At 45.2% G+C, this 25,777-nt stretch overlaps 1 protein-coding gene across 1 annotated transcript in view; it reads left to right on the top strand.

The window, feature by feature from the left end:
• Positions 1–25,777, top strand: part of LOC311320986 (uncharacterized protein) — a gene marked incomplete at its 5' end in the record, with an annotated part of 67,465 nt that overhangs the window by 5,716 nt on the left and 35,972 nt on the right. Inside the window, 3 exon segments of the mRNA XM_084452853.1 lie at positions 7,460–7,633; positions 8,954–9,127; positions 16,770–16,943. Coding sequence (XP_084308979.1) covers positions 7,460–7,633; positions 8,954–9,127; positions 16,770–16,943 — 522 coding nt within the window.

Here is a 25,777-nt window from a genome sequence, read left to right as displayed (position 1 = left end):
TACTAAACCCCTTACCCCTTACTAAAACAGTTCCCTGTGTTACTAAAACCCCTTACCCCTTACTAAAACAGTTCCCTGTGTTACTAAAACCCCTTACCCCTTACTAAAACAGTTCCCTGTGTTACTAAAACCTCTTACCCCTTACCCCTTACTAAAACAGTTCCCTGTGTTACTAAAACCCCTTACCCCTTACTAAAACAGTTCCCTGTGTTACTAAAACCCCTTACCCCTTACTAAAACAGTCCCCTGTTACTAAAACCCCTTACCCCTTACTAAAACAGTTCCCTGTGTTACTAAAACCCCTTACCCCTTACTAAAACAGTTCCCTGTGTTACTAAAACCCCTTACCCCTTACTAAAACAGTTCCCTGTGTTACTAAACCCTCTTACCCCTTACTAAAACAGTTCCCTGTGTTACTAAACCCTCTTACCCCTTACGAAAACAGTTCCCTGTGTTACTAAACCCCCTTACCCCTTACTAAAACAGTTCCCTGTGTTACTAAAACCCCTTACCCCTTACTAAAACAGTTCCCTGTGTTACTAAAACCCCTTACCCCTTACTAAAACAGTTCCCTGTTACTAAAACCCCATTGAAATGATCTCATCTTCACTACTTTGTCCCTCATCCATCTACAATATTTACTACTATTCTGAATTCATGACTGACTGAATGAGCCACAATTAAGTTACAAACACAATTTACTATACATATAAAGAGTACTTGCCTATGCTCTACAGCATGATATTTTAGGCAGAGTACTTTTCTCGCCGTCGGCTAGAAATATGGATGTATGCTTCACGCAACTCCTTAACTCTTCATGTCATATAGGAATGCTGTCATATAGGAATGCTGTCATATAGGAATGCTTTCATATAGGAATGCTATCATATAGGAATGCTATCATATAGGAATGCTATCATATAGGAATGCTATCATATAGGAATGCTATCATGCTATCATATAGGAATGCTGTCATATAGGAATGCTATCAGATAGGAATGCTATCAGATAGGAATGCTATCGGTCAGTGTGTCATTAATGCCGTCCACCAGGAGAGCTGGAAAACTCGTCTAGCCCGCTGACAACAGATTAAAGTTAAAGTCCCACTGATTGTCACACACCTGAGTGTGTGAAATTTGTTCTCCGCATTTGACCCATCTCCCGGGAGAGCAGTGAGCAGCAGCGGTGCCGCGCTCGGGAATCATTTGGTGATCTAACCCCCCAATTCCAACCCTTGATGCTGAGTGCCAAGCAGGGAGGCAATGGGTCCCATTTTTAGTCTTTGGTATGACCCGGCCGGGGATTGAACCCACAACCTCTCAGTCTCTGGGAGGACACTCTACCACTAGAATGAATGAATTCACTGAATGCCTCACCCCGCTCTGTCAGGCCCACAGTTATTTACCTTTAGTCAGAGGAGGGAGGAAAGAACAAATATATAGAAGTATCAGACTCAAAATATATCCCATCTACTGATGAGCCCCACACAATGCTCATTTCAGTTCTGTTATCATCCAAGGTTTTTTGGTTGAGTTGCCTACACAGTTTGAATGTTTACTCCCTGTCTAAAGCAGCGCTTATCTTGTTAGCTGACACTATGTGGACTTCACCGTGTCAGCATCTGGAAGAGCTGTGTGGTAGTTTCTCAGTGCTCTCGTGTTCTCCCGTGCTCTGGGAGAGCTGTGTGGTAGTTTCTCAGTGCTCTCGTGTTCTCCCGTGCTCTGGGAGAGCTGTGTGGTAGTTTCTCAGTGCTCTCGTGTTCTCCCGTGCTCTGGGAGAGCTGTGTGGTAGTTTCTCAGTGCTCTCGTGTTCTCCCGTGCTCTGGGAGAGCTGTGTGGTAGTTTCTCAGTGCTCTCGTGTTCTCCCGTGCTCTGGGAGAGCTGTGTGGTAGTTTCTCAGTGCTCTCGTGTTCTCCCGTGCTCTGGGAGAGCTGTGTGGTAGTTTCTCAGTGCTCTCGTGTTCTCCCGTGCTCTGGGAGAGCTGTGTGGTAGTTTCTCAGTGCTCTCGTGTTCTCCCGTGCTCTGGGAGAGCTGTGTGGTAGTTTCTCAGTGCTCTCGTGTTCTCCCGTGCTCTGGGAGAGCTGTGTGGTAGTTTCTCAGTGCTCTCGTGTTCTCCCGTGCTCTGGGAGAGCTGTGTGGTAGTTTCTCAGTGCTCTCGTGTTCTCCCGTGCTCTGGGAGAGCTGTGTGGTAGTTTCTCAGTGCTCTCGTGTTCTCCCGTGCTCTGGGAGAGCTGTGTGGTAGAGGTCTTCACGGGTCGGGTAAATCCGAGAGGACCCGAACTGGACCCGAGACCCGTACGGGTCCGGGTCCACATTTCCACGCTTTTATTATGGTCAATTGGGTTCGGGTGGATCCGATTCTATTACCTCGGGTCTCGGGTCTGTGTCATTATGCGTAATACCCGAGAGAAACGCATGACGCGAATTCAGTGAGACCGCGGGCGCGACGCGAGCGGAGACACGGCAGCCACCAGTAGCCTAGCCTACCTTGTGAAAAATAAGCGGAAAGAAAATGAATATAAAGAGGTCAAACCTAGTGGCAGCTTTGTGTAGCCTTATTTATTTACGGCCGTTTCATTTCCATGCTGCCACATCACAGCCTGACAAAACAGCGATTGATCCTGTCAAGATTGAGAGGAAATCGCAATTCCATCAAACTGTGATGCAACAGCATGCAAGCCAACAGCCGTGACAGCCTAAGTGATTAATGCTACTGCTACTTGCTACTACTGCCTGTCGGATCTGTAAAATACCCGATCCGACTCGGGTCTCGGGTCTCTGTCCTACTCCTGCTCTCGGACAAAATCGGGTCCGGTATACATATTTTAAAAAATGATCAGATTTAGTCGGATCTCGGAACAAATGTCTCGGGTCCATCTCGGTTTCGGGTCCACATTTTAGACCCGAGAAGACCTCTACTGTGTGGTAGTTTCTCAGTGCTCTCGTGTTCTCCCGTGCTCTGGGAGAGCTGTGTGGTAGTTTCTCAGTGCTCTCGTGTTCTCCCGTGCTCTGGGAGAGCTGTGTGGTAGTTTCTCAGTGCTCTCGTGTTCTCCCGTGCTCTGGGAGAGCTGTGTGGTAGTTTCTCAGTGCTCTCGTGTTCTCCCGTGCTCTGGGAGAGCTGTGTGGTAGTTTCTCAGTGCTCTCGTGTTCTCCCGTGCTCTGGGAGAGCTGTGTGGTAGTTTCTCAGTGCTCTCGTGTTCTCCCGTGCTCTGGGAGAGCTGTGTGGTAGTTTCTCAGTGCTCTCGTGTTCTCCCGTGCTCTGGGAGAGCTGTGTGGTAGTTTCTCAGTGCTCTCGTGTTCTCCCGTGCTCTGGGAGAGCTGTGTGGTAGTTTCTCAGTGCTCTAGTGTTCTCCCGTGCTCTGGGAGAGCTGTGTGGTAGTTTCTCAGTGCTCTCGTGTTCTCCCGTGCTCTGCAGCTCTGTTGTTGTACAGTAGGACCCCACTTATCCAAACCCAACGGGACCGAAGGTCGTTCGTATCTCTGAAATGTCCGGATGACTGAAACATATGTTAAAATGCACCAAATTCAATAAGTGGTATACTTGTTTCATATAGACTCACAATACACCGATAAATACCCTTAATTACTTGTGAAAATGCATCAAAATTGCAATCAAATAGCCAACTAAACTCATATAGCCTAGCCTATAATAGGCCTACAGTAGCCTATAATAAAATAAACAAATTTCCAGTTGAGTGCGTGCTTTGATCAAATACAGTACTTTATTCTCAAATGAGGCCTACGCTGCATCGATAGGCTACTGTATTCGCAGAACAAAATGGTATAGCCTAAAAACAACCCAACATTAGAACAATTAGAGCAAATGATAATCAATAAATAAATAAATGAAATGACAGACAAGTTGTCGTGTCTTAGGCTATTGTAGCCTAAAAGAAAGTCTCTAAAACAACCGATGTAGGCTAATGTGGTCTAGGCTGTAGGCTATTATTTAACAAATACAGTAGGTCTAGTAGGCTAATCTACATGCTTACAAGTCTGTGTTCCTGAAGTCCATTAACTGGGAACGAATAATGACTCGATGCTCCTCTGCTTCAGGTTGCTGACGCGCTTTCTGGCTACCAAGGAATGCAGCTCTCGCACAGCAGACTCGTTTGTGTTTTGCGCTCGACATTAAAGTAACAAAGAAATGAAACGTGACAGTAGGCTACAGCCTACAGGCAACATGTAGGTCTACATACAGTTCTGTTTTTATTCACAGTAGGATACAGTACTGTAATGAAAATCCCACCAGTAACCAGATAGCAGGCTCAAAAAAAAAAAAAGAAAAGTTTTTTAAGCCTGTCCGGTAGACCGGGAGGTTCGGATCTCTGAAGTTCGGATGAGTGGGGTCCTACTGTATATATAAATGTTTACTCCCTGTCTAAAGCAGCGCTTATCTTGTTAGTTGACACTATGTGGACTTTCATATAGGAGCATTCATATAGGAATGCTATCATATAGGAATGCTATCATATACTGTAGGAATGCTGTCATATAGGAATGCTATCATATAGGAATGCTGTCATATAGGAATGCTGTCATATAGGAATGCTATCATATAGGAATGCTGGCATATAGGAATGCTATCATATAGGAATGCTATCGGTCAGTGTGTCATTAATGCCGTCCACCAGGAGAGCTGGAAACACGTCTAGCCCGCTGCCAACAGACTGAGGCCCTTCGTCCTTTTATGTTCTCTGAATGCCTCGCTCCGCTCTGTCAGGCCCACAGTTATTTACCTTTAGTCAGAGGAGGGAGGAAAGAACAAATATATAGAAGTATCAGACTCAAAATATATCCCATCTACTGATGAGCCCCACACAATGCTCATTTAAGTTCTGTTATCATCCAAGGTTTTTTGGTTGAGTTGCCTACACAGCTTGAATGTTTACTCCCTGTCTAAAGCAGCGCTTATCTTGTTAGCTGACACTATGTGGACTTCACCGTGTCAGCATCTGGGAGAGCTGTGTGGTAGTTTTTCAGTGCTCTCGTGTTCTCCCGTGCTCTGGGAGAGCTGTGTGGTAGTTTCTCAGTGCTCTCGTGTTCTCCCGGGCTCTGGGAGAGCTGTGTGGTAGTTTCTCAGTGCTTTCGTGTTCTCCCGTGCTCTGGGAGAGCTGTGTGGTAGTTTCTCAGTGCTCTCGTGTTCTCCCGTGCTCTGGGAGAGCTGTGTGGTAGTTTCTCAGTGCTCTCGTGTTCTCCCGTGCTCTGGGAGAGCTGTGTGGTAGTTTCTCAGTGCTCTTGTGTTCTCCCGTGCTCAGGGAGAGCTGTGTGGTAGTTTCTCAGTGCTCTCGTGTTCTCCCGTGCTCTGGGAGAGCTGTGTGGTAGTTTCTCAGTGCTCTCGTGTTCTCCCGTGCTCTGGTAGAGCTGTGTGGTAGTTTCTCAGTGCTCTCGTGTTCTCCCGTGCTCTGGGAGAGCTGTGTGGTAGTTTCTCAGTGCTCTCGTGTTCTCCCGTGCTCTGGGAGAGCTGTGTGGTAGTTTCTCAGTGCTCTCGTGTTCTCCCGTGCTCTGGGAGAGCTGTGTGGTAGTTTCTCAGTGCTCTCGTGTTCTCCCGTGCTCTGGGAGAGCTGTGTGGTAGTTTCTCAGTGCTCTCGTGTTCTCCCGTGCTCTGGGAGAGCTGTGTGGTAGTTTCTCAGTGCTCTCGTGTTCTCCCGTGCTCTGGGAGAGCTGTGTGGTAGTTTCTCAGTGCTTTCGTGTTCTCCCGTGCTCTGGGAGAGCTGTGTGGTAGTTTCTCAGTACTCTCGTGTTCTCCCGTGCTCTGGGAGAGCTGTGTGGTAGTTTCTCAGTGCTCTCGTGTTCTCCCGTGCTCTGGGAGAGCTGTGTGGTAGTTTCTCAGTGCTCTCGTGTTCTCCCGTGCTCTGGGAGAGCTGTGTGGTAGTTTCTCAGTGCTCTCGTGTTCACCCGTGCTCTGGGAGAGCTGTGCGGTAGTTTCTCAGTGCTCTCGTGTTCTCCCGTGCTCTGGGAGAGCTGTGTGGTAGTTTCTCAGTGCTCTAGTGTTCTCCCGTGCTCTGGGAGAGCTGTGTGGTAGTTTCTCAGTGCTCTCGTGTTCTCCCGTGCTCTGGGAGAGCTGTGTGGTAGTTTCTCAGTGCTCTCGTGTTCTCCCGTGCTCTGGGAGAGCTGTGTGGTAGTTTCTCAGTGCTCTCGTGTTCTCCCGTGCTCTGGGAGAGCTGTGTGGTAGTTTCTCAGTGCTCTCGTGTTCTCCCGTGCTCTGGGAGAGCTGTGTGGTAGTTTCTCAGTGCTCTCGTGTTCTCCCGTGCTCTGCAGCTCTGTTGCTGTGTGTGATCACGCGTGCACCTCGCTCTGCACGAATGCTCTTTACTGAGCTCTGTGTGTCTCCCCTATATGTTATGTGTAATGAGTTTTAGTCAGTGAGGCATTCTTACTCCCATCTATTCTCTGACCTTCTAAAATAGATTTTCGGTCTTTAACTGGTCAGAACCAGCTGGAGCTGACCCCCCTATAACTTTTAAAAACTGCTACCTCAGCGCTTGGCATGTTTCCACCTCCTCACATTGCACCATACATACATCCAGTGAGGAGTAACACGTTAGAAAGTACCCGTGCGCAATGCATCAACAATCCCTCACCTACACGGCTGGCAGCTCTGTCTATGGCTCTGACAACGGGAGCTCTCTGCCATGGAAACACCAACACTATTTCTCCCTCCTCAAGATCAAGGACTAAATACTGGTCAAGTGTAATCTATGTATAGAGGCCCATAAGGTGTGAACCTGAATCAGTTATTCTGAAAGCACAAATGCCATGGAAACAGGTATTTTTCCTACCCTCATTCCTCGTTATTATTCTGGAAAAGGTGCAAATGCAGTCACCTCTGTCGTGGTGCAGCAAACTAGCCCAAACTAGCCTACTCCTGATTTCTCTAAATCGTATGCTACCAACGGACACATCACCTAGAAGCTGCGTCAGTTATCGATTCATATCATTGTGGATGGCCACAAGTTAAAAATGCCCTTTTTTGCAACATAGGACTTTCATTTCACTATTAATTTCATGTAGGCTCCTACACATGATTGAAAAGTGATCAGTAGTGACTATATTCTGTATTGGTCCATGTAGCCTACAGCATGCAGCGGGCTGAGAGCTGACTGTTCTATCATCCTCTAGGCCTGTACATCAACATTGAGATTAAAACCTGTAATTTGAGCTATGTGTTCATTTCCCCCATATCAAAATATAACATGCTGTATACTGTAGGCTATCAAATTAAACGTTTGAGAAGCTTCTCCTCTTGAGGTTGGTGTATTGGTTTGAAGGCTAGGAATGTTGTAGGTCACTGGCCAGACATGAGGTAGCCTACGAGTTATTGAAAGCTGGGTACCCTTTATTAAGCCTTAGGCTACATATGACGTGTATATTAATGTGTATATTATACAAATCGTATCATTAAGATTAACATGTCATTAAGGAACAAAAAGTCATACATGTTTACTTTGTAATTTCAGACTCTCTGGATGCTACCTCAACGAAGCCTCATGTGAAGTGCTGGCCTCATCGCTCAGCTCAAACCCCTCCCACCTGAGAGAGTTAGACCTGAGTAACAATGACCTGCAGGATTCAGGAGTGAAGCTGCTCTCTGCTGGACTGGGGAGTCCACACTGCAAACTGGAGAAACTGAGGTCTGTATCCCTGAGCATATTCACATGTTAAATGATGGGATTTAAATGTCTAAGTAATTGTTCATCTCTGTCCTTGAAGAGGGATGTTTTGAGCATCAACATTCAAGTTGAGAAATTATCTTTGGACTACAGTACATACAGTAGAGTTGACAAAATAGGGACTATCATCTCAAAGCATACATACAGACATATACAGACTGTAGGTGGTGGGTGGGTCCTTTATTGAAGGAACAAAGACACAATCAAGACTAAATACAAATGTAAATTGGGTACAAAATATACACAAAATCCCAATACACAAGAGTGCAAATAAACAAGGTGTATAAAAGTTGACTCCTTAGCATGCCTAGATGTGTAAAACATGCCCAGGTGTACATGATGACGTATCAAGTAGTAAGTAGGCTATAGCATGTTGGTAAATGTACATGTCCTGTCCAAAGAGCCTTAGCACCCTCCAAGCTGACTCAGGTCCATAGTGTCCAGCCAATCAGGACGCTGATTGGATGCTGAGTATTCATTAGAGCATGGGTTCCCAAACTCCCATCAATGTGGGCCTCCCCTCTGAAAACAGTGACACACCCGCGCCCCCCCAACCCCCCAAATGTGTCCACTTTGCAAGGCAGCGTCAGCTAGCCCATAACGTTACACAGCTAAGTTCGCTCGGTGGCACCTGCTGCTAGTTAACGTTATGACGTTTTCGCACAATATATTCATGCCTGCGGGGGGAGGCTCTCTCTGCACTATCCACACATTTAGTATAATCTAACAGTATCTCTCCCATTATTTATTTAAATCTTCTGACCTTTAAAATCACGTTTCATTCATAAAAACCATAGACATTTAAAAAATAAATAACATGTTTTTCCTTCTTTTTTTTCTAACCATCCCTCCGCGCCTCCCCAGACTTTCTTTGGGGCCCCCTGGGGGAGGCCCGCCTCACAGTTTGGGAATGCCTGCATTAGAGGAATGAAAAACCTGCTAATGACTAAAACATATTAGATGCAGCAGCACTCTCTCTCCTAGCTCCAGAATGAGTCAGTCTGTTTATAATTCAGTCTGAGAGAGGAAGACAATATAGCTGACATGCCTCCTTTTCACCACTAGTGTAGCAGTGTTTGTTTGTAGAAAAAATGTCATCTTTGTCACAGTTAAATTATACAGAAAGCAAAGCTACTACCACAGAAGACTGAAGTGAAGAGTGAAGTTACCCGTTTCTGTACTTTATTAGTCTCAAAATGTGTTTTGCCAATGAAAACACGCTTTCTCAAAGCACTGATTACTGGTGAAAATGTTTGCTAATACTTGTTCTTGTCTCCTTAGCCTGAGTGGATGCAGATTAACAGGGACATGCTGTTCTCTGCTGGCCTCATCTCTCAGCTCAAACTCCTCCCACCTGAGAGAGTTAGACCTGAGTAACAATGACCTGCAGGATTCAGGAGTGAAGCTGCTCTCTGCTGGACTGGGGAGTCCACACTGCAAACTGGAGAAACTGAGGTCTGTATCCCTGAGCATATTCACATGTTAAATGATGGGATTTAAATGTCTAAGTAATTGAACATCTCTGTCCTTGAAGAGGGATGTTTTGAGCATCAACATTCAAGTTGAGAAATTATCTTTGGACTACAGTACATACAGTAGAGTTGACAAAATAGGGACTATCATCTCAAAGCATACATACAGACATATACAGACTGTAGGTGGTGGGTGGGTCCTTTATTGAAGGAACAAAGACACAATCAAGACTAAATACAAATGTGGATTAGGTACAAAACAGGGGCGCTGCTAGGATCCCAAATCATTAGGGGTTGAGGGAAAAGCATCAGGGGCTGAAGTTTAGAGGCAGTGACAACTGTTCATTTTGGTTTTAGGGGGCCACATATATTTAGGGGGCCCATGTGGGTTCACCTCTATGCGCCAAAGACAAGCACATACACACACTCATACAGACTGCACAGTAATCCACAAACTGCTCAAATACTGGTAAGTGGAATCAAAATGTACTCTTTAGTGTGAACTAAATCAACAACATCAGCACGGTTCAAACAGAGGACATAACTTCTCTAGTATGCTTTGACTAATCTGAAGCTATCACTGACTTGGGACACCCAGGTGTTGGACCTCTCAGAACACCACAGAAGACAGGCTCACGTCCTCCACCTCCACAATGTAACCTGCTGAAGTAGCAGTGGTTTAACTGAACGTATCGACTCCTGTGTGTCACATGAGATGGTCACCTGAAACACAGATCATGATGAGAATGAATACATTCTGATGAACATAACCCATACAGCAGCATAGAAGCTCACATTCAATATAACAACATGAACATAACCCACACAGCAGCATAGAAGCTCACATTCAATATAACAACATGAACATAACCCATACAGCAGCATAGGAGCTCACATTCAATATAACAACATGAACATAACCCATACAGCAGCATAGAAGCTCACATTCAATATAACAACATGAACATAACCCATACAGCAGCATAGAAGCTCACATTCACTATAACAACATGAACATAACCCATACAGCAGCATAGAAGCTCACATTCAATATAACAACATGAACATAACCCATACAGCAGCATAGAAGCTCACATTCAATATAACAACATGAACATAACCCATACAGCAGCATAGAAGCTCACATTCAATATAACAACATGAACATAACCCATACAGCAGCATAGAAGCTCACATTCAATATAACAACATGAACATAACCCATACAGCAGCATAGAAGCTCACATTCAATATAACAACATCAACATAACCCATACAGCAGCATAGAAGCTCACATTCAATATAACAACATGAACATAACCCATACAGCAGCATAGAAGCTCACATTCAATATAACAACATGAACATAACCCATACAGCAGCATAGAAGCTCACATTCAATATAACAACATGAACATAACCCATACAGCAGCATAGAAGCTCACATTCAATATAACAACATGAACATAACCCATACAGCAGGGATCTTGCTGGTGTTTATCTAATAAGCATGTCAGACATATATTTTGGAGCACGGTTGTGGAGTGATTTATAAACCAGTAGAAGAATCTTGAAGTCTATTCTGAAGCTGACGGGTAGCCAATGCAGAGCCTTCAGGACGGGTGTGATGTGAGCCCTCCGTCTGGATTTTGTAAGGACTCGTGCCGCGGCGTTTTGTATGATTTGCAGACGATTGATGGTTTTCTTTGGTAGGCCACAAAAGAGGGCATTGCAATAGTCCAGTCTGCTGGTTATAAATGCATGCATAAGTCTTTGTGTCGGCCTTTGAAAGGAAGGATTGCACTTTTGCCATGTTTCTTAAATGATAGAAAGATACGCTAGTTATGTTATTGACATGAGATTCAAAGTTCAGATCAGAGTCGACTATGACACCTAGATTTCTAACCTGGTGTTTGGTGTTTAGTGCCAGTGTATTTAAATGTGTGTGTGTGTGTGACCTCAGACAGGTGAGGGGGAGGTCTCTGTATGACCCTGGTGACCTCAGACAGGTGAGGGGGAGGGCTCTGTATGACCCTGGTGACCTCAGACAGGTGAGGGGGAGGGCTCTGTATGACCCTGTTGACCTCAGACAGGTGAGGGGGAGGGCTCTGTATGACCCTGGTGACCTCAGACAGGTGAGGGGGAGGGCTCTGTATGACCCTGGTGACCTCAGACAGGTGAGGGGGAGGGCTCTGTATGACCCTGGTGACCTCAGACAGGTGAGGGGGAGGGCTCTGTATGACCCTGGTGACCTCAGACAGGTGAGGGGGAGGGCTCTGTATGACCCTGGTGACCTCAGACAGGTGAGGGGGAGGGCTCTGTATGACCCTGGTGACCTCAGACAGGTGAGGGGGAGGGCTCTGTATGACCCTGGTGACCTCAGACAGGTGAGGGGGAGGGCTCTGTATGACCCTGGTGACCTCAGACAGGTGAGGGGGAGGGCTCTGTATGAGGCATGTGTGAAGGCGAGGAACGTTGGGGTCTTGCAGGGGGTTGGGTTCCACCAGTGGCAGGGGGTTCTAGGTGGGGGGAGCAGTGTGAGGTTCAGGTGGCGGGTGCTGTATAAGCCCCCCATCCCTAAAAGGACAGGGGACTTGCAGTGGAGAGTGGTGCACAGGGCCCTGATGACCGAGCGCTTTCTGGCCAGGCTTGACCCCGGGGTGGGGCAGGGGGGCCCATACTGTGGTGAGGTGGAGACGGTGGTTCATGTGTTTTCTGTTTGTCTTGTTCCTCTGTTTGTGCTGTTACAGCCCTCATGTGTGAGGTTGGGGTTTGTGTTTTCTAAGGAACTGTTTGTTTTGGGCCCACAGTACACGTGCAGGAGGAGGGCAAAGTGTGTTTTGCTCAATGTTGTGTTTGGGTGAGCTAAGTTGTCCATTTGGATGACAGGGAGGAATAAGGTGAGAGGGGCGGGGCCACGGACCCAGTCCAGGTGGTTAGGGGGAGGGTCTCTGCTTCTTAGGGTAGAATACACCTATTTTGTGATCAATAACAATGTGGCTGAGTTTGAGAGGGTGTGGGGTCTGGGGGTGGCAATTTGTACCGTGGGGGCAGATGGGCTTGATGTTTGATGTGAGCTGATGCCGTTCTGTGCTACTGTGTGTGTGTGTGTGTGTGGGGAGGAGGGGGTGGGTTTAGTGTTTTGTAAGGATGTCTCATTAAAGAGCATCAAAAGTCAAAGTCTATGTTCCTCCTCTCTCTCCTCTTCTCTCTGTTCCTCCTCTCTCTCTCCTCTCTCTCTCTCCTCTTCTATCTGTTCCTCCTCTTCTCTCTCTCCTCTCTGTTCCTCCTCTTCTCTCTCTCCTCTTCTCTCTCTCCTCTTCTCTCTGTCCCTCCTCTCTCTCTCCTCTCCTCTCCTCTCTGTTCCTCTTCTCTCTCTCCTCTTCTCTCTCTCCTCTTCTCTCTGTCCCTCCTCTCTCTCTCCTCTTCTCTCTGTCCCTCCTCTCTCTCTCTCTCTCCTCTTCTCTCTCTCCTCTTCTCTCTGTCCCTCCTCTCTCTCTCCTCTTCTCTCTCTCCTCTTCTCTCTGTCCCTCCTCTCTCTCTCCTCTTCTCTGCTCCTCCTCTCTCTCCTCTTCTCTCTATTCCTCCTCTCTCTCTCTTCTCTCTGCTCCTCCTCTCTGTCTCTCTTCTCTCTATTCCTCCTCTCTCTCTCCTCTTCTCTGCTCCTCTCTCTCTCTCTCTCTTCTCTCTGCTCCTCCTCTCTCTGTCTCTCCTCTCTCTCCTAGCTCCAGAATGAGTCAGTCTGTTTATAATTCAGTCTGAGAGAGGAAGACAATACAGCTGACATGCCTCCTTTTCACCACTAGTGTAGCAGTGTTTGTTTGTAGAATAAATGTCATCTTTGTCACAGTTAGCAGTTAATTATACAGAAAGCAAAGCTACTATCACAGAAGACTCAGGAGTGAAGTTACCCTTTTCTAGACTTTATTAGTCTGACAATGTGTTTATCCAATGCAAACACACTTTGTTAATGTACTGATTGCTGATGAAAATGTTTGCTAATAACCTTACTGTTCTGGGTTCAACATCTGTCCGTTGTGGTCATATAAAGGAATCGAGCAGAATACTGATGTATATCCTATGTATACAGATCTTAACAGACAGTTGGATTACCTGAAGCCATGAATCACGTGGGTTTATTAATCAATAAGCATATAGTGTTACAAAACAAAAGCCCAGATACAATAACTAGGCTGAGTACAATTATTACATTGTTATGCCAATTGTTACAATATCGAGTTGTTGTCGAAGGAGAAGTGGAAGTAGAAGCCAGGAAATTAGAGAAGAATGTAGCATGAAGAATGCAGTATTATGGTACAGCTGTTGAGCGGCTTAAGGGGCTAGCAAGCTAGCATGTTAACAGGTTACAAGGCTAGGAGGCTAAGAAGCTAAGCTGCCCTCGGCTAAGCAGCCCGGTGGTTCTTAAATACACTCTACCAGGGGGGCGTCATGTGACATCTCAGATTATGGTGATAGGCTGCAATGGTACAGTGATCTAGTCTTTTGTCGATCAGCCAGGTCAAGATTAGACCGTTGCTAGGGGACCGGACATTCTAGATGTCTCCGATGTCTGATTACCCAGTTCTAGCAGCTGCTGTTTACTCTTACAGAAGAACTGGTCAGCAGAGAACCTTCCTTGACCTTCTCTGCCCTCAGACTGTGTATGGCCTAGGCAAAAGGTTATCAGAGTTCACTGTGGCCTAAACTGAGTATATGGAAAACAACACAAAGGTGAAGTTTCTGCTTCTTCAATACCACTGCAATAACTGATTATTAGTCAGATCAATTTAATCGTTATAGCTCATTTCATATACAAAGACAACACAATATGCTTTACAGAAAGGGGGAGAGGATGTAGCCTACATGTAGCCTACTGATCCTACCCCTAATTATGTGGCAGACTGCATGGGGAGCGCAGCGACTCAACATAATCGATGAGTTTGGAGAGAGAGGGTCGTGCACCAAGACTCCGTGAGCGCACAGCGGACGAGGGGTAGCCAGAGACTAACAGGTCATGCTGTCAATAGATCTAGTTTTGATATTGTAATGCCCTCTGGTTATAGTAGAATATCTCTACTGGAGCTGTTTAATCCAGGAATGTGATGAATTTCATCATGTCAGAGTTGCTCAGAGCTTAGCTGGACTGGCTCAGAAGAAATGCATTTATCCTACAGCTTGACCGTAGCTAGCGAGCTAAACAGCCACAGGAGGAACTGGACTGCCCTTCCCCCTTCCCAATGCTGTTTATATTCAAATACACTTGATGAGCTGGGGGGAGGGGAGGATTCAACCAACGCCAACAGTCATCAACAAATACATTTCCATCCCTGTTTGTCTTCCATGTCTAGTGCGCATCCACTGCTTTTAAAGTAATATTGCATCCAAGTTCTAATTGTAATCTCTATCTGTGCTGCTGGGATAACTATATTATAGCCTATTATTACTAGGCTACTGTTCACCTCATTATTTATTTATCTAGGTACAGGTAAGAGATGAATGGTTGTAAACCATGAACTCAGCCAGGTATATTGGAATTAATTTAAACAAGTGCATTTGTATTCCATTTTCAAGTATTGCTTATTTCCCGTTCCTATAGGAAGAAAGTAGCCTACATTTAGTTGAATTGTTATAGAACCCATGCCTGCATGGCAATAAAATAACATACTGAAATACCTTCTTTTCGTAGGGTAGCCTACTTCTTTAAACGTTAGTCTAAGCTTGTTTAATACGTTATTTGACTGTCTACTATGGTCAGCCATCCAGTAAATGTTGGTCAAGCTGTAGGCTAAATGCATTTCTTCTGAGCCAGTCCAACTAAGAGCAGCTCTGATCAAATTCATAGCATAGACTACCGCATTATAATGCTACAGTATTTATTCATTGTATATTTAATGTCTTTGTATGCTTGGCAACATTGAAATGAGGTCCCCCGATGATAATAGGCCATTGTTAATCCAAGTGTTCATAATCACAATGATAGTGAGTATACTCGTTATAAAGGCTAATAGCGATTGAGTCAAATTGACATTTAAGTGCTCGGCGGTTGTCTTTTAGGCCTATTGATTAACAGATACATTCACACTAGCTCATTTGTGTCAAAATACAGTATCCCACATCAGCATGGTGGCTTGTAGAGTCTCTTGCCTTTAGCATACAGGCTTACCTCAGATCATTCACTTCATCATTCATTGTAAACTAGGAGTGACATCTCAGTGTGTGGTTATATGTTAGTTGTTGATACTTTCTTGATGAATTAAGGTTTATATATATAAAGGTGATGCCTTTCTCCCTGTTTGGGGGATAAACTCGATTCAAATGCAGACTGCCCATTGGAGTTGATTAGGCCCCATCAACAGTACTGTTTGTTCTTTCATCAGGTTGTTTTAACAGGTTTTGAGGGAGATTTGAATAGTGGGTCCAAACTAGCGTGGGGGCATGGAGACGGGGACAGGACCATTAGGCTACGCTATTGACAACAATGATGGGCTAATAGAAGTGTTAGGCTGTTGATTTAAACAGTCATGTCAGTGCTCACTGCTATGAGATTAATGTAGAATTAATAGCCTATAGAATAACCCCATTCAAAAAAGAAGTTTTGTTCCAATAACCACTGGCCTAGTGAATCTGTTGGCTCGCTCTTTTTTTGCTCCCCACTTGACATCGCTCGTCTTTCAGTAAACGGATAAATTCACATTTGTGTCAAAATCCAGTATCTCACATCAGCATGGTGGCTTGTAGAGTCTCTTTCCTATGGACACACTAGGCCTCCCTCAGCTCATTCATTCAATTCATCATTCAACCAATCAGTCTCTCTTCTGCATTCCACATTATAATCACAAGTTCACATCACCATAGGATGCTTTCTCAGTTGTTATACATGTACATACATTGTGCATCTCAAATGTAATGTAATTATAGTTTATATATAGGCTAGTTATAGTTTCGCTGAATAGGCTACATTCCAGCCTAAAGTTACCAGTCTCTCAACAGTATTGTCACACGCTCTGCTGCCACTAGTTGCTTCTTGATCAACGATGCCTCCTGGTGGTTAGTGTGCAACACTGCATGAAAACACGTTGGTGGATCCCGCCACTGTGCTGACACCACGGTGCCGCTGCGTTTTGTGAGTTCCAACATCAGAGGCTCAGGCACTGTCCATGTCCTGTCCAAAGAGCCTTAGCACCCTCCAAGCTGACTCAGGTCCATAGTGTCCAGCCAATCAGGAAAGGCCTTACATACATTTCTATGGATGCTGAGTATTCATTAGAGGAATGAAAAACCTGCTCATGACTAAAACATATTAGATGCAGCAGCACTCTCTCTCCTAGCTCCAGAATGAGTCAGTCTGTTTATAATTCAGTCTGAGAGAGGAAGACAATATAGCTGACATTCCTCCTTTTCACCACTAGTGTAGCAGTGTTTGTTTGTAGAATAAATGTCATCTTTGTCACAGTTAAATTATACAGAAAGCAAAGCTACTATCACAGAAGACTGAAGTGAAGAGTGAAGTTACCCGTTTCTGTACTTTATTAGACTGAAAATGTGTTTTGCCAATGAAAACACGCTTTCTCAAAGCACTGATTACTGGTGAAAATGTTTGCTAATACTTGTTCTTGTCTCCTCAGCCTGAGAGGATGCAGATTAACAGGGACATGCTGTTCTCTGCTGGCCTCATCTCTCAGCTCAAACTCCTCCCACCTGAGAGAGTTGGACCTGAGTAACAATGACCTGCAGGATTCAGGAGTGAAGCTGCTCTCTGCTGGACTGGGGAGTCCACACTGCAAACTGGAGAAACTGAGGTCTGTATCCCTGAGCATATTCACATGTTAAATGATGGGATTTAAATGTCTAAGTAATTGTACATCTCTGTACTTGAAGAGGGATGTTTTGAGCATCAACATTCAAGTTGAGAAATTATCTTTGGACTACAGTACATACAGTAGAGTTGACAAAATAGGGACTATCATCTCAAAGCATACATACAGACATATACAGACTGTAGGTGGTGGGTGGGTCCTTTATTGAAGGAACAAAGACACAATCAAGACTAAATACAAATGTGGATTAGGTACAAAACAGGGGCGCTGCTAGGATCCCAAATCATTAGGGGTTGAGGGAAAAGCATCAGGGGCTGAAGTTTAGAGGCAGTGACAACTGTTCATTTAGGTTTTTGGGGGGGCCGCATATATTTAGGGGGCCCATGTGGGTTCACCTCTATGCGCCAAAGACAAGCACATACACACACTCATACAGACTGCACAGTAATCCACAAACTGCTCAAATACTGGTAAGTGGAATCAAAATGTACTCTTTAGTGTGAACTAAATCAACAACATCAGCACGGTTCAAACAGAGGACATAACTTCTCTAGTATGCTTTGACTAATCTGAAGCTATCACTGACTTGGGACACCCAGGTGTTGGACCTCTCAGAACACCACAGAAGACAGGCTCACGTCCTCCACCTCCACAATGTAACCTGCTGAAGTAGCAGTGGTTTAACTGAACGTATCGACTCCTGTGTGTCACATGAGATGGTCACCTGAAACACAGATCATGATGAGAATGAATACATTCTGATGAACATAACCCATACAGCAGCATAGCAGCTCACATTCAATATAACAACATGAACATAACCCATACAGCAGCATAGAAGCTCACATTCAATATAACAACATGAACATAACCCATACAGCAGCATAGAAGCTCACATTCAATATAACAACATGAACATAACCCATACAGCAGCATAGAAGCTCACATTCACTATAACAACATGAACATAACCCATACAGCAGCATAGAAGCTCACATTCAATATAACAACATTAACATAACCCATACAGCAGCATAGAAGCTCACATTCACTATAACAACATGAACATAACCCATACAGCAGCATAGAAGCTCACATTCAATATAACAACATTAACATAACCCATACAGCAGCATAGAAGCTCACATTCACTATAACAACATGAACATAACCCATACAGCAGCATAGAAGCTCACGTTCAATATAACAACATTAACATAACCCATACAGCAGCATAGAAGCTCACATTCACTATAACAACATGAACATAACCCATACAGCAGCATAGAAGCTCACATTCAATATAACAACATTAACATAACCCATACAGCAGCATAGAAGCTCACATTCACTATAACAACATGAACATAACCCATACAGCAGCATAGAAGCTCACGTTCAATATAACAACATGACCATAACCCATACAGCAGCATAGAAGCTCACATTCAATATAACAACATGAACATAACCCATACAGCAGGGATCTTGCTGGTGTATATCTAATAAGCATGTCAGACATATATTTTGGAGCACGGTTGTGGAGTGATTTATAAACCAGTAGAAGAATCTTGAAGTCTATTCTGAAGCTGACGGGTAGCCAATGCAGAGCCTTCAGGACGGGTGTGATGTGAGCCCTCCGTCTGGATTTTGTAAGGACTCGTGCCGCGGCGTTTTGTATAATTTGCAGACGATTGATGGTTTTCTTTGGTAGGCCACAAAAGAGGGCATTGCAATAGTCCAGTCTGCTGGTTATAAATGCATGCATAAGTCTTTCAGTGTCGGCCTTTGAAAGGAAGGATTGCACTTTTGCCATGTTTCTTAAATGATAGAAAGATAGGCTAGTTATGTTATTGACATGAGATTCAAAGTTCAGATCAGAGTCGACTATGACACCTAGATTTCTAACCTGGTGTTTGGTGTTTAGTGCCAGTGTATTTAAAAGTGTGTGTGTGTGTCAACTCAGACAGGTGAGGGGGAGGTCTCTGTATGACCCTGGTGACCTCAGACAGGTGAGGGGGAGGGCTCTGTATGACCCTGGTGACCTCAGACAGGTGAGGGGGAGGGCTCTGTATGACCCTGGTGACCTCAGACAGGTGAGGGGGAGGGCTCTGTATGACCCTGGTGACCTCAGACAGGTGAGGGGGAGGGCTCTGTATGACCCTGGTGACCTCAGACAGGTGAGGGGGAGGGCTCTGTATGACCCTGGTGACCTCAGACAGGTGAGGGGGAGGGCTCTGTATGAGGCATGTGTGAAGGCGAGGAACGTCGGGGTCTTGCAGGGGGTTGGGTTCCACCAGTGGCAGGGGGTTCTAGGTGGGGGGAGCAGTGTGAGGTTCAGGTGGCGGGTGCTGTATAAGCCCCCCATCCCTAAAAGGACAGGGGACTTGCAGTGGAGAGTGGTGCACAGGGCCCTGATGACCGAGCGCTTTCTGGCCGGGCTTGACCCCGGGGTGGGGGAGGGGGGCCCATACTGTGGTGATGTGGAGACGGTGGTTCATGTGTTTTCTGTTTGTGCACGTCTTGTTCCTCTGTTTGTGCTGTTACAGCCCTCATGTGTGAGGTTGGGGTTTGTGTTTTCTAAGGAACTGTTTGTTTTGGGCCCACAGTACACGTGCAGGAGGAGGGCAAAGTGTGTTTTGCTCAATGTTGTGTTTGGGTGAGCTAAGTTGTCCATTTGGACTACAGGGAGGAATAAGGTGAGAGGGGCGGGGCCACGGACCCAGTCCAGGTGGTTAGGGGGAGGGTCTCTGCTTCTTAGGGTAGAATACACCTATTTTGTGATCAATAACAATGTGGCTGAGTTTGAGAGGGTGTGGGGTCTGGGGGTGGCAATTTGTACAGTGGGGGCAGATGGGCTTGATGTTTGATGTGAGCTGATGCCGTTCTGTGCTACTGTGTGTGGGTGTGTGGGGGGGGGGGGGGTGTTTAGTGTTTTGTAAGGATGTTCCTCCTCTCCTCTTCTCTCTGTTCCTCCTCTCTCTCTCTCTCCTCTTCGCTCTCTCTCTCCTCTCCTCTCTGTTCCTTCTCTTCTCTCTCTCCTCTTCTCTCTCTCCTCTTCTCTGCTCCTCCTCTCTCTCTCCTCTTCTCTGCTCCTCCTCTCTCTCTCCTCTTCTCTGCTCCTCCTCTCTCTCTCCTCTTCTCTGCTCCTCCTCTCTCTCTCCTCTTCTCTGTCCCTCCTCTCTCTCTCCTCTTCTCTGCTCCTCCTCTCTCTCTCCTCTTCTCTGCTCCTCCTCTCTCTCTCCTCTTCTCTGTCCCTCCTCTCTCTCTCCTCTTCTCTGCTCCTCCTCTCTCTCTCCTCTTCTCTGCTCCTCCTCTCTCTCCTCTTCTCTCTATTCCTCCTCTCTCTCTCTTCTCTCTGCTCCTCCTCTCTCTCCTCTTCTCTCTATTCCTCCTCTCTCTCTCCTCTCCTCTGCTCCTCCTCTCTCTTCTCTCTGCTCCTTCTATCTCTCTTCTCTCTGTTCCTCCTCTCTCTCTCCTCTCCTCTGATCCTCCTCTCTTTCTTCTCTCTGCTCCTCCTCTCTCTCCTCTTCTCTCTATTCCTCCTCTCTCTCTCCTCTTCTCTGCTCCTCCTCTCTCTCTTCTCTCTGCTCCTCCTCTCTCTGTCTCTCCTCTCTCTCCTAGCTACAGAATGAGTCAGTCTGTTTATAATTCAGTGTGAGAGAGGAAGACAATATAGCTGACATTCCTCCTTTTCACCACTAGTGTAGCAGTGTTTGTTTGTAGAATAAATGTCATCTTTGTCACAGTTAGCAGTTAATTATACAGAAAGCAAAGCTACTATCACAGAAGACTCAGGACTGAAGTTACCCTTTTCTAGACTTTATTAGTCTGACAATGTGTTTATCCAATGCAAACACACTTTGTTAATGTACTGATTTCTGATGAAATTGTTTGCTAATAACGTTACTGTTCTGGGTTCAACATCTGTCCGTTGTGGTCATTTAAAGGAATCGAGCAGAATACTGATGTATATCCTATGTATACAGATCTTAACAGACAGTTGGATTACCTGAAGCCATGAATCACGTGGGTTTATTAATCAATAAGCATATAGTGTTACAAAACAATAGCCCAGATACAATAACTAGGCTGAGTACAATTATTACATTGTTATGCCAATTGTTACAATATCGAGTTGTTGTCGAAGGAGAAGTGGAAGTAGAAGCCAGTAAATTAGAGAAGAATGTAGCATGAAAAATGCAGTATTATGGTACAGCTGTTGAGCGGCTTAAGGGGCTAGCAAGCTAGCATGTTAACAGGTTACAAGGCTAGGAGGCTAAGAAGCTAAGCTGCCCTCGGCTAAGCAGCCCGGTGGTTCTTAAATACACTCTACCAGGGGGGCGTCATGTGACATCTCAGATTATGGTGATAGGCTGCAATGGTACAGTGATCTAGTCTTTTGTCGATCAGCCAGGTCAAGATTAGACCGTTGCTAGGGGACCGGACATTCTAGATGTCTCCGATGTCTGATTACCCAATTCTAGCAGCTGCTGTTTACTCTTACAGAAGAACTGGTCAGCAGAGGACCTTCCTTCACCTTCTCTGCCCTCAGACTGTGTATGGCCTAGGCAAAAGGTTATCAGAGTTTACTGTGGCCTAAACTGAGTATATGGAAAACAACAAAAAGGTGAAGTTTCTGCCTACTTCAATACCACTGCAATAACTGATTATTAGTCAGATCAATTAAATCGTTACAGCTCATTTCATATACAAAGACAACACAATATGCTTTACAGACAGGGGGAGAGGATGTAGCCTACTGATCCTACCCCTAATTATGTGGCAGACTGCATGGGGAGCGCAGCGACTCAACATAATCGATGAGTTTGGAGAGAGAGAGGGTCGTGCACCAAGACTCCGTGAGCACACAGCGGACGAGGGGGGGGTAGCCGGAGACTAACAGGTCATGCAGTCAATAGATCTAGTTTTGAATGATATTGTAATGCCCTCTGGTTATAATAGAATATCTCTACTGGAGCTGTTTAATCCAGGAATGTGATGAATTTGATCATGTCAGAGTTGCTCAGAGCTTAGCTGGACTGGCTCAGAAGAAATGCATTTATCCTACAGCTTGACCGTAGCTAGCGAGCTAGACAGCCACAGGAGGAACTGGACTGCCCTTCCCCCTTCCCAATGCTGTTTATATTCAAATACACTTGATGAGCTGGGGGGAGGATTCAACCAACGCCAACAGTCACCAACAAATACATTTCCATCCCTGTTTGTCTTCCATGTCTGGTGCGCATCCACTGCTTTTAAAGTAATATTGCATCCAAGTTCTAATTGTAATCTCTATCTGCGCTGCTGGGATAACTATATTATAGCCTATTATTACTAGGCTACTGTTCACCTTATTATTTATTTATCTAGGTACAGGTAAGAGACGAATGGTTGTAAACCATGAATATAGTATATTGGAATTAATTTAAACAAGTGCATTTGTATTCCATTTTCAAGTATTGCTTATTTCCCGTTCCTATAGGAACAAAGTAGCCTACATTTAGTTGAATTGTTATAGAACCCATGCCTGCATGGCAATAAAATAACATACTGTAATACCTTCTTTTAGAAGTAGGGTAGCCTACTTCTTTAAACGTTAGTCTAAGCTTGTTTAATACGTTATTTGACTGTCTACTATGGTCAGCCATCCAGTGAATGTCGGTCAAGCTGTAGGCTAAATGCATTTCTTCTGAGCCAGTCCCGCTAAGAGCAGCTCTGATCAAATTCATAGCATAGACTACCGCATTATAGTGATACAGTATTTATTAATTGTATATTTAATGTCTTTGTATGCTTGGCAACATTGAAATGAGGTCCCCCGATGATAATAGGCCATTGTTAATCCAAGTGTTCATAATCACAATGATAGTGAGTATACTCGTTATATAGGCTAATAGCGATTGAGTCAAATTGACATTTAAGTGCTCGGCGGTTGTCTTTTAGGCCTAGCCTATTGATTAACAGATACATTCACACTAGCTCATTTGTGTCAAAATACAGTATCCCACATCAGCATGGTGGCTTGTAGAGTCTCTTGCCTTTAGCATACAGGCTTACCTCAGATCATTCACTTCATCATTCATTGTAAACTAGGAGTGAAATCTCAGTGTGTGGTTATGTGTTATTTGTTGATACTTTCTTGATGAATTACGGTTTATATACATATAAATGTGGTTCTTTCCTCCCTGTTTGGGGGATAAACTTGATTCAAATGCAGACTGCCCATTGGAGTTGATTAGGCCCCATCAACAGTACGGTTTGTTCTATCATCTGGTTGTTTTAACAGGTTTTGAGGGAGATTTGAATAGTGGGTCCAAACTAGCGTGGGGGCATGGAGACGGGAACAGGACCATTAGGCTACGCTATTGACAACAATGATGGGCTAATAGAAGTGTTAGGCTGTTGATTTAAACAGTCATGTCAGTGCTCACTGCTATGAGATTAATGTAGAATTAATAGCCTATAGAATAACCCCATTCAAAAAAGAAGTTTTGTTCCAATAACCACTGGCCTAGTGAATCTGTTGGCTCGCTCTTTTTTTGCTCCCCACTTGACATCGCTCGTCTTTCGCATTCGGTAAACAGATAAATTCACATTTGTGTCAAAATCCAGCATCTCACATCAGCATGGTGGCTTGTAGAGTCTCTTTCCTATGGACACACTAGGCCTCCCTCAGCTCATTCATTCAATTCATCATTCAACCAATCACTCTCTCTTCTGCATTCCACATTATAATCACAAGTTCACATCACCATAGGATGCTTTCTCAGTTGTTATACATGTACATACATTGTGCATCTCAAATGTTATGTAATTATAGTTTATATATAGGCCAGTTATAGTTTCGCTGAATAGGCTACATTCCAGCCTAAAGTTACTAGTCCCTCAATAATCAACAGTATTGTCACACGCTCTGCTGCCACTAGTTGCTTCTTGATCAACGATGCCTCCTGGTGGTTAGTGTGCAACACTGCATGAAAACACGTTGGTGGATCCCGCCACTGTGCTGACACCACGGTGCCGCTGCGTTTTGTGAGTTCCAACATCAGAGGTTCAGGCACTGTCCATGTCCTGTCCAAAGAGCCTTAGCACCCTCCAAGCTGACTCAGGTCCATAGTGTCCAGCCAATCAGGAAAGGCCTTACATACATTTCTATGGATGCTGAGTATTCATTAGAGGAATGAAAAACCTGCTCATGACTAAAACATATAAGATGCAGCAGCACTCTCTCTCCTAGCTCCAGAATGAGTCAGTCTGTTTATAATTCAGTCTGAGAGAGGAAGACAATATAGCTGACATGCCTCCTTTTCACCACTAGTGTAGCAGTGTTTGTCAGAAGGCTGAAGTGAAGAGTGAAGTTACACTTTTAGTCAGAATGCTCTGGGAGAGCTGTGTGGTAGTTTCTCAGTGCTCTCGTGTTCTCCCGTGCTCTGGGAGAGCTGTGTGGTAGTTTCTCAGTGCTCTCGTGTTCTCCCGTGCTCTGGGAGAGCTGTGTGGTAGTTTCTCAGTGCTCTCGTGTTCTCCCGTGCTCTGGGAGAGCTGTGTGGTAGTTTCTCAGTGCTCTCGTGTTCTCCCGTGCTCTGGGAGAGCTGTGTGGTAGTTTCTCAGTGCTCTCGTGTTCTCCCGTGCTCTGGGAGAGCTGTGTGGTAGTTTCTCAGTGCTCTCGTGTTCTCCCGTGCTCTGGGAGAGCTGTGTGGTAGTTTCTCAGTGCTCTCGTGTTCTCCCGTGCTCTGGGAGAGCTGTGTGGTAGTTTCTCAGTGCTCTCGTGTTCTCCCGTGCTCTGGGAGAGCTGTGTGGTAGTTTCTCAGTGCTCTCGTGTTCTCCCGTGCTCTGGGAGAGCTGTGTGGTAGTTTCTCAGTGCTCTCGTGTTCTCCCGTGCTCTGGGAGAGCTGTGTGGTAGTTTCTCAGTGCTCTCGTGTTCTCCCGTGCTCTGCAGCTCTGTTGTTGCGTGTGATCACGCGTGCACCTCGCTCTGCACGAATGCTCTTTACTGAGCTCTGTGTGTCTCCCCTATATGTTATGTGTAATGAGTTTTAGTCAGTGAGGCATTCTTACTCCCATCTATTCTCTGATCTTCTAAAATAGATTGTCGGTCTTTAACTGGTCAGAACCAGCTGGAGCTGACCCCCCTATAACTTTTAAAAACTGCTACCTCAGCGCTTGGCATGTTTCCACCTCCTCACATTGCACCATACATACATCCAGTGAGGAGTAACACGTTAGAAAGTACCCGTGCGCAATGCATCAACAATCCCTCGCCTACACGGCTGGCAGTTCTGTCTATGGCTCTGACGACGGGAGCTCTCTGCCATGGAAACACCGACACTATTTCTCCCTCCTCAAGATCAAGGACTAAATACTGGTCAAGTGTAATCTATGTATAGAGGCCCATAAGGTGTGAACCTGAATCAGTTATTCTGAAAGCACAAATGCCATGGAAACAGGTATTTTTCCTACCCTCATTCCTCGTTATTATTCTGGAAAAGGTGCAAATGCAGTCACCTCTGTCGTGGTGCAGCAAACTAGCCCAAACTAGCCTACTCCTGATTTCTCTAAATCGTATGCTACCAACGGACACATCACCTAGAAGCTGCGTCAGTTATCGATTCATATCATTGTGGATGGCCACAAGTTAAAAATGCCTTTTTTGCAACATAGGACTTTCATTTCACTATTAATTTCATGTAGGCTCCTACACATGATTGAAAAGTGATCAGTAGTGACTATGTTCTGTATTTGTCCATGTAGCTTACAGCATGCAGCGGGCTGAGAGCTGACTGTTCTATCATCCTCTAGGCCTGTACATCAACATT

Source organism: Borostomias antarcticus, assembly GCF_949987555.1.
Source record: "Borostomias antarcticus genome assembly, chromosome: 18".
Taxonomy (NCBI): domain Eukaryota; kingdom Metazoa; phylum Chordata; class Actinopteri; order Stomiiformes; family Stomiidae; genus Borostomias; species Borostomias antarcticus.
The sequence above is the reverse complement of the archived record's forward strand: the minus strand, read 5'-3'. Positions and strand labels throughout refer to the sequence as shown.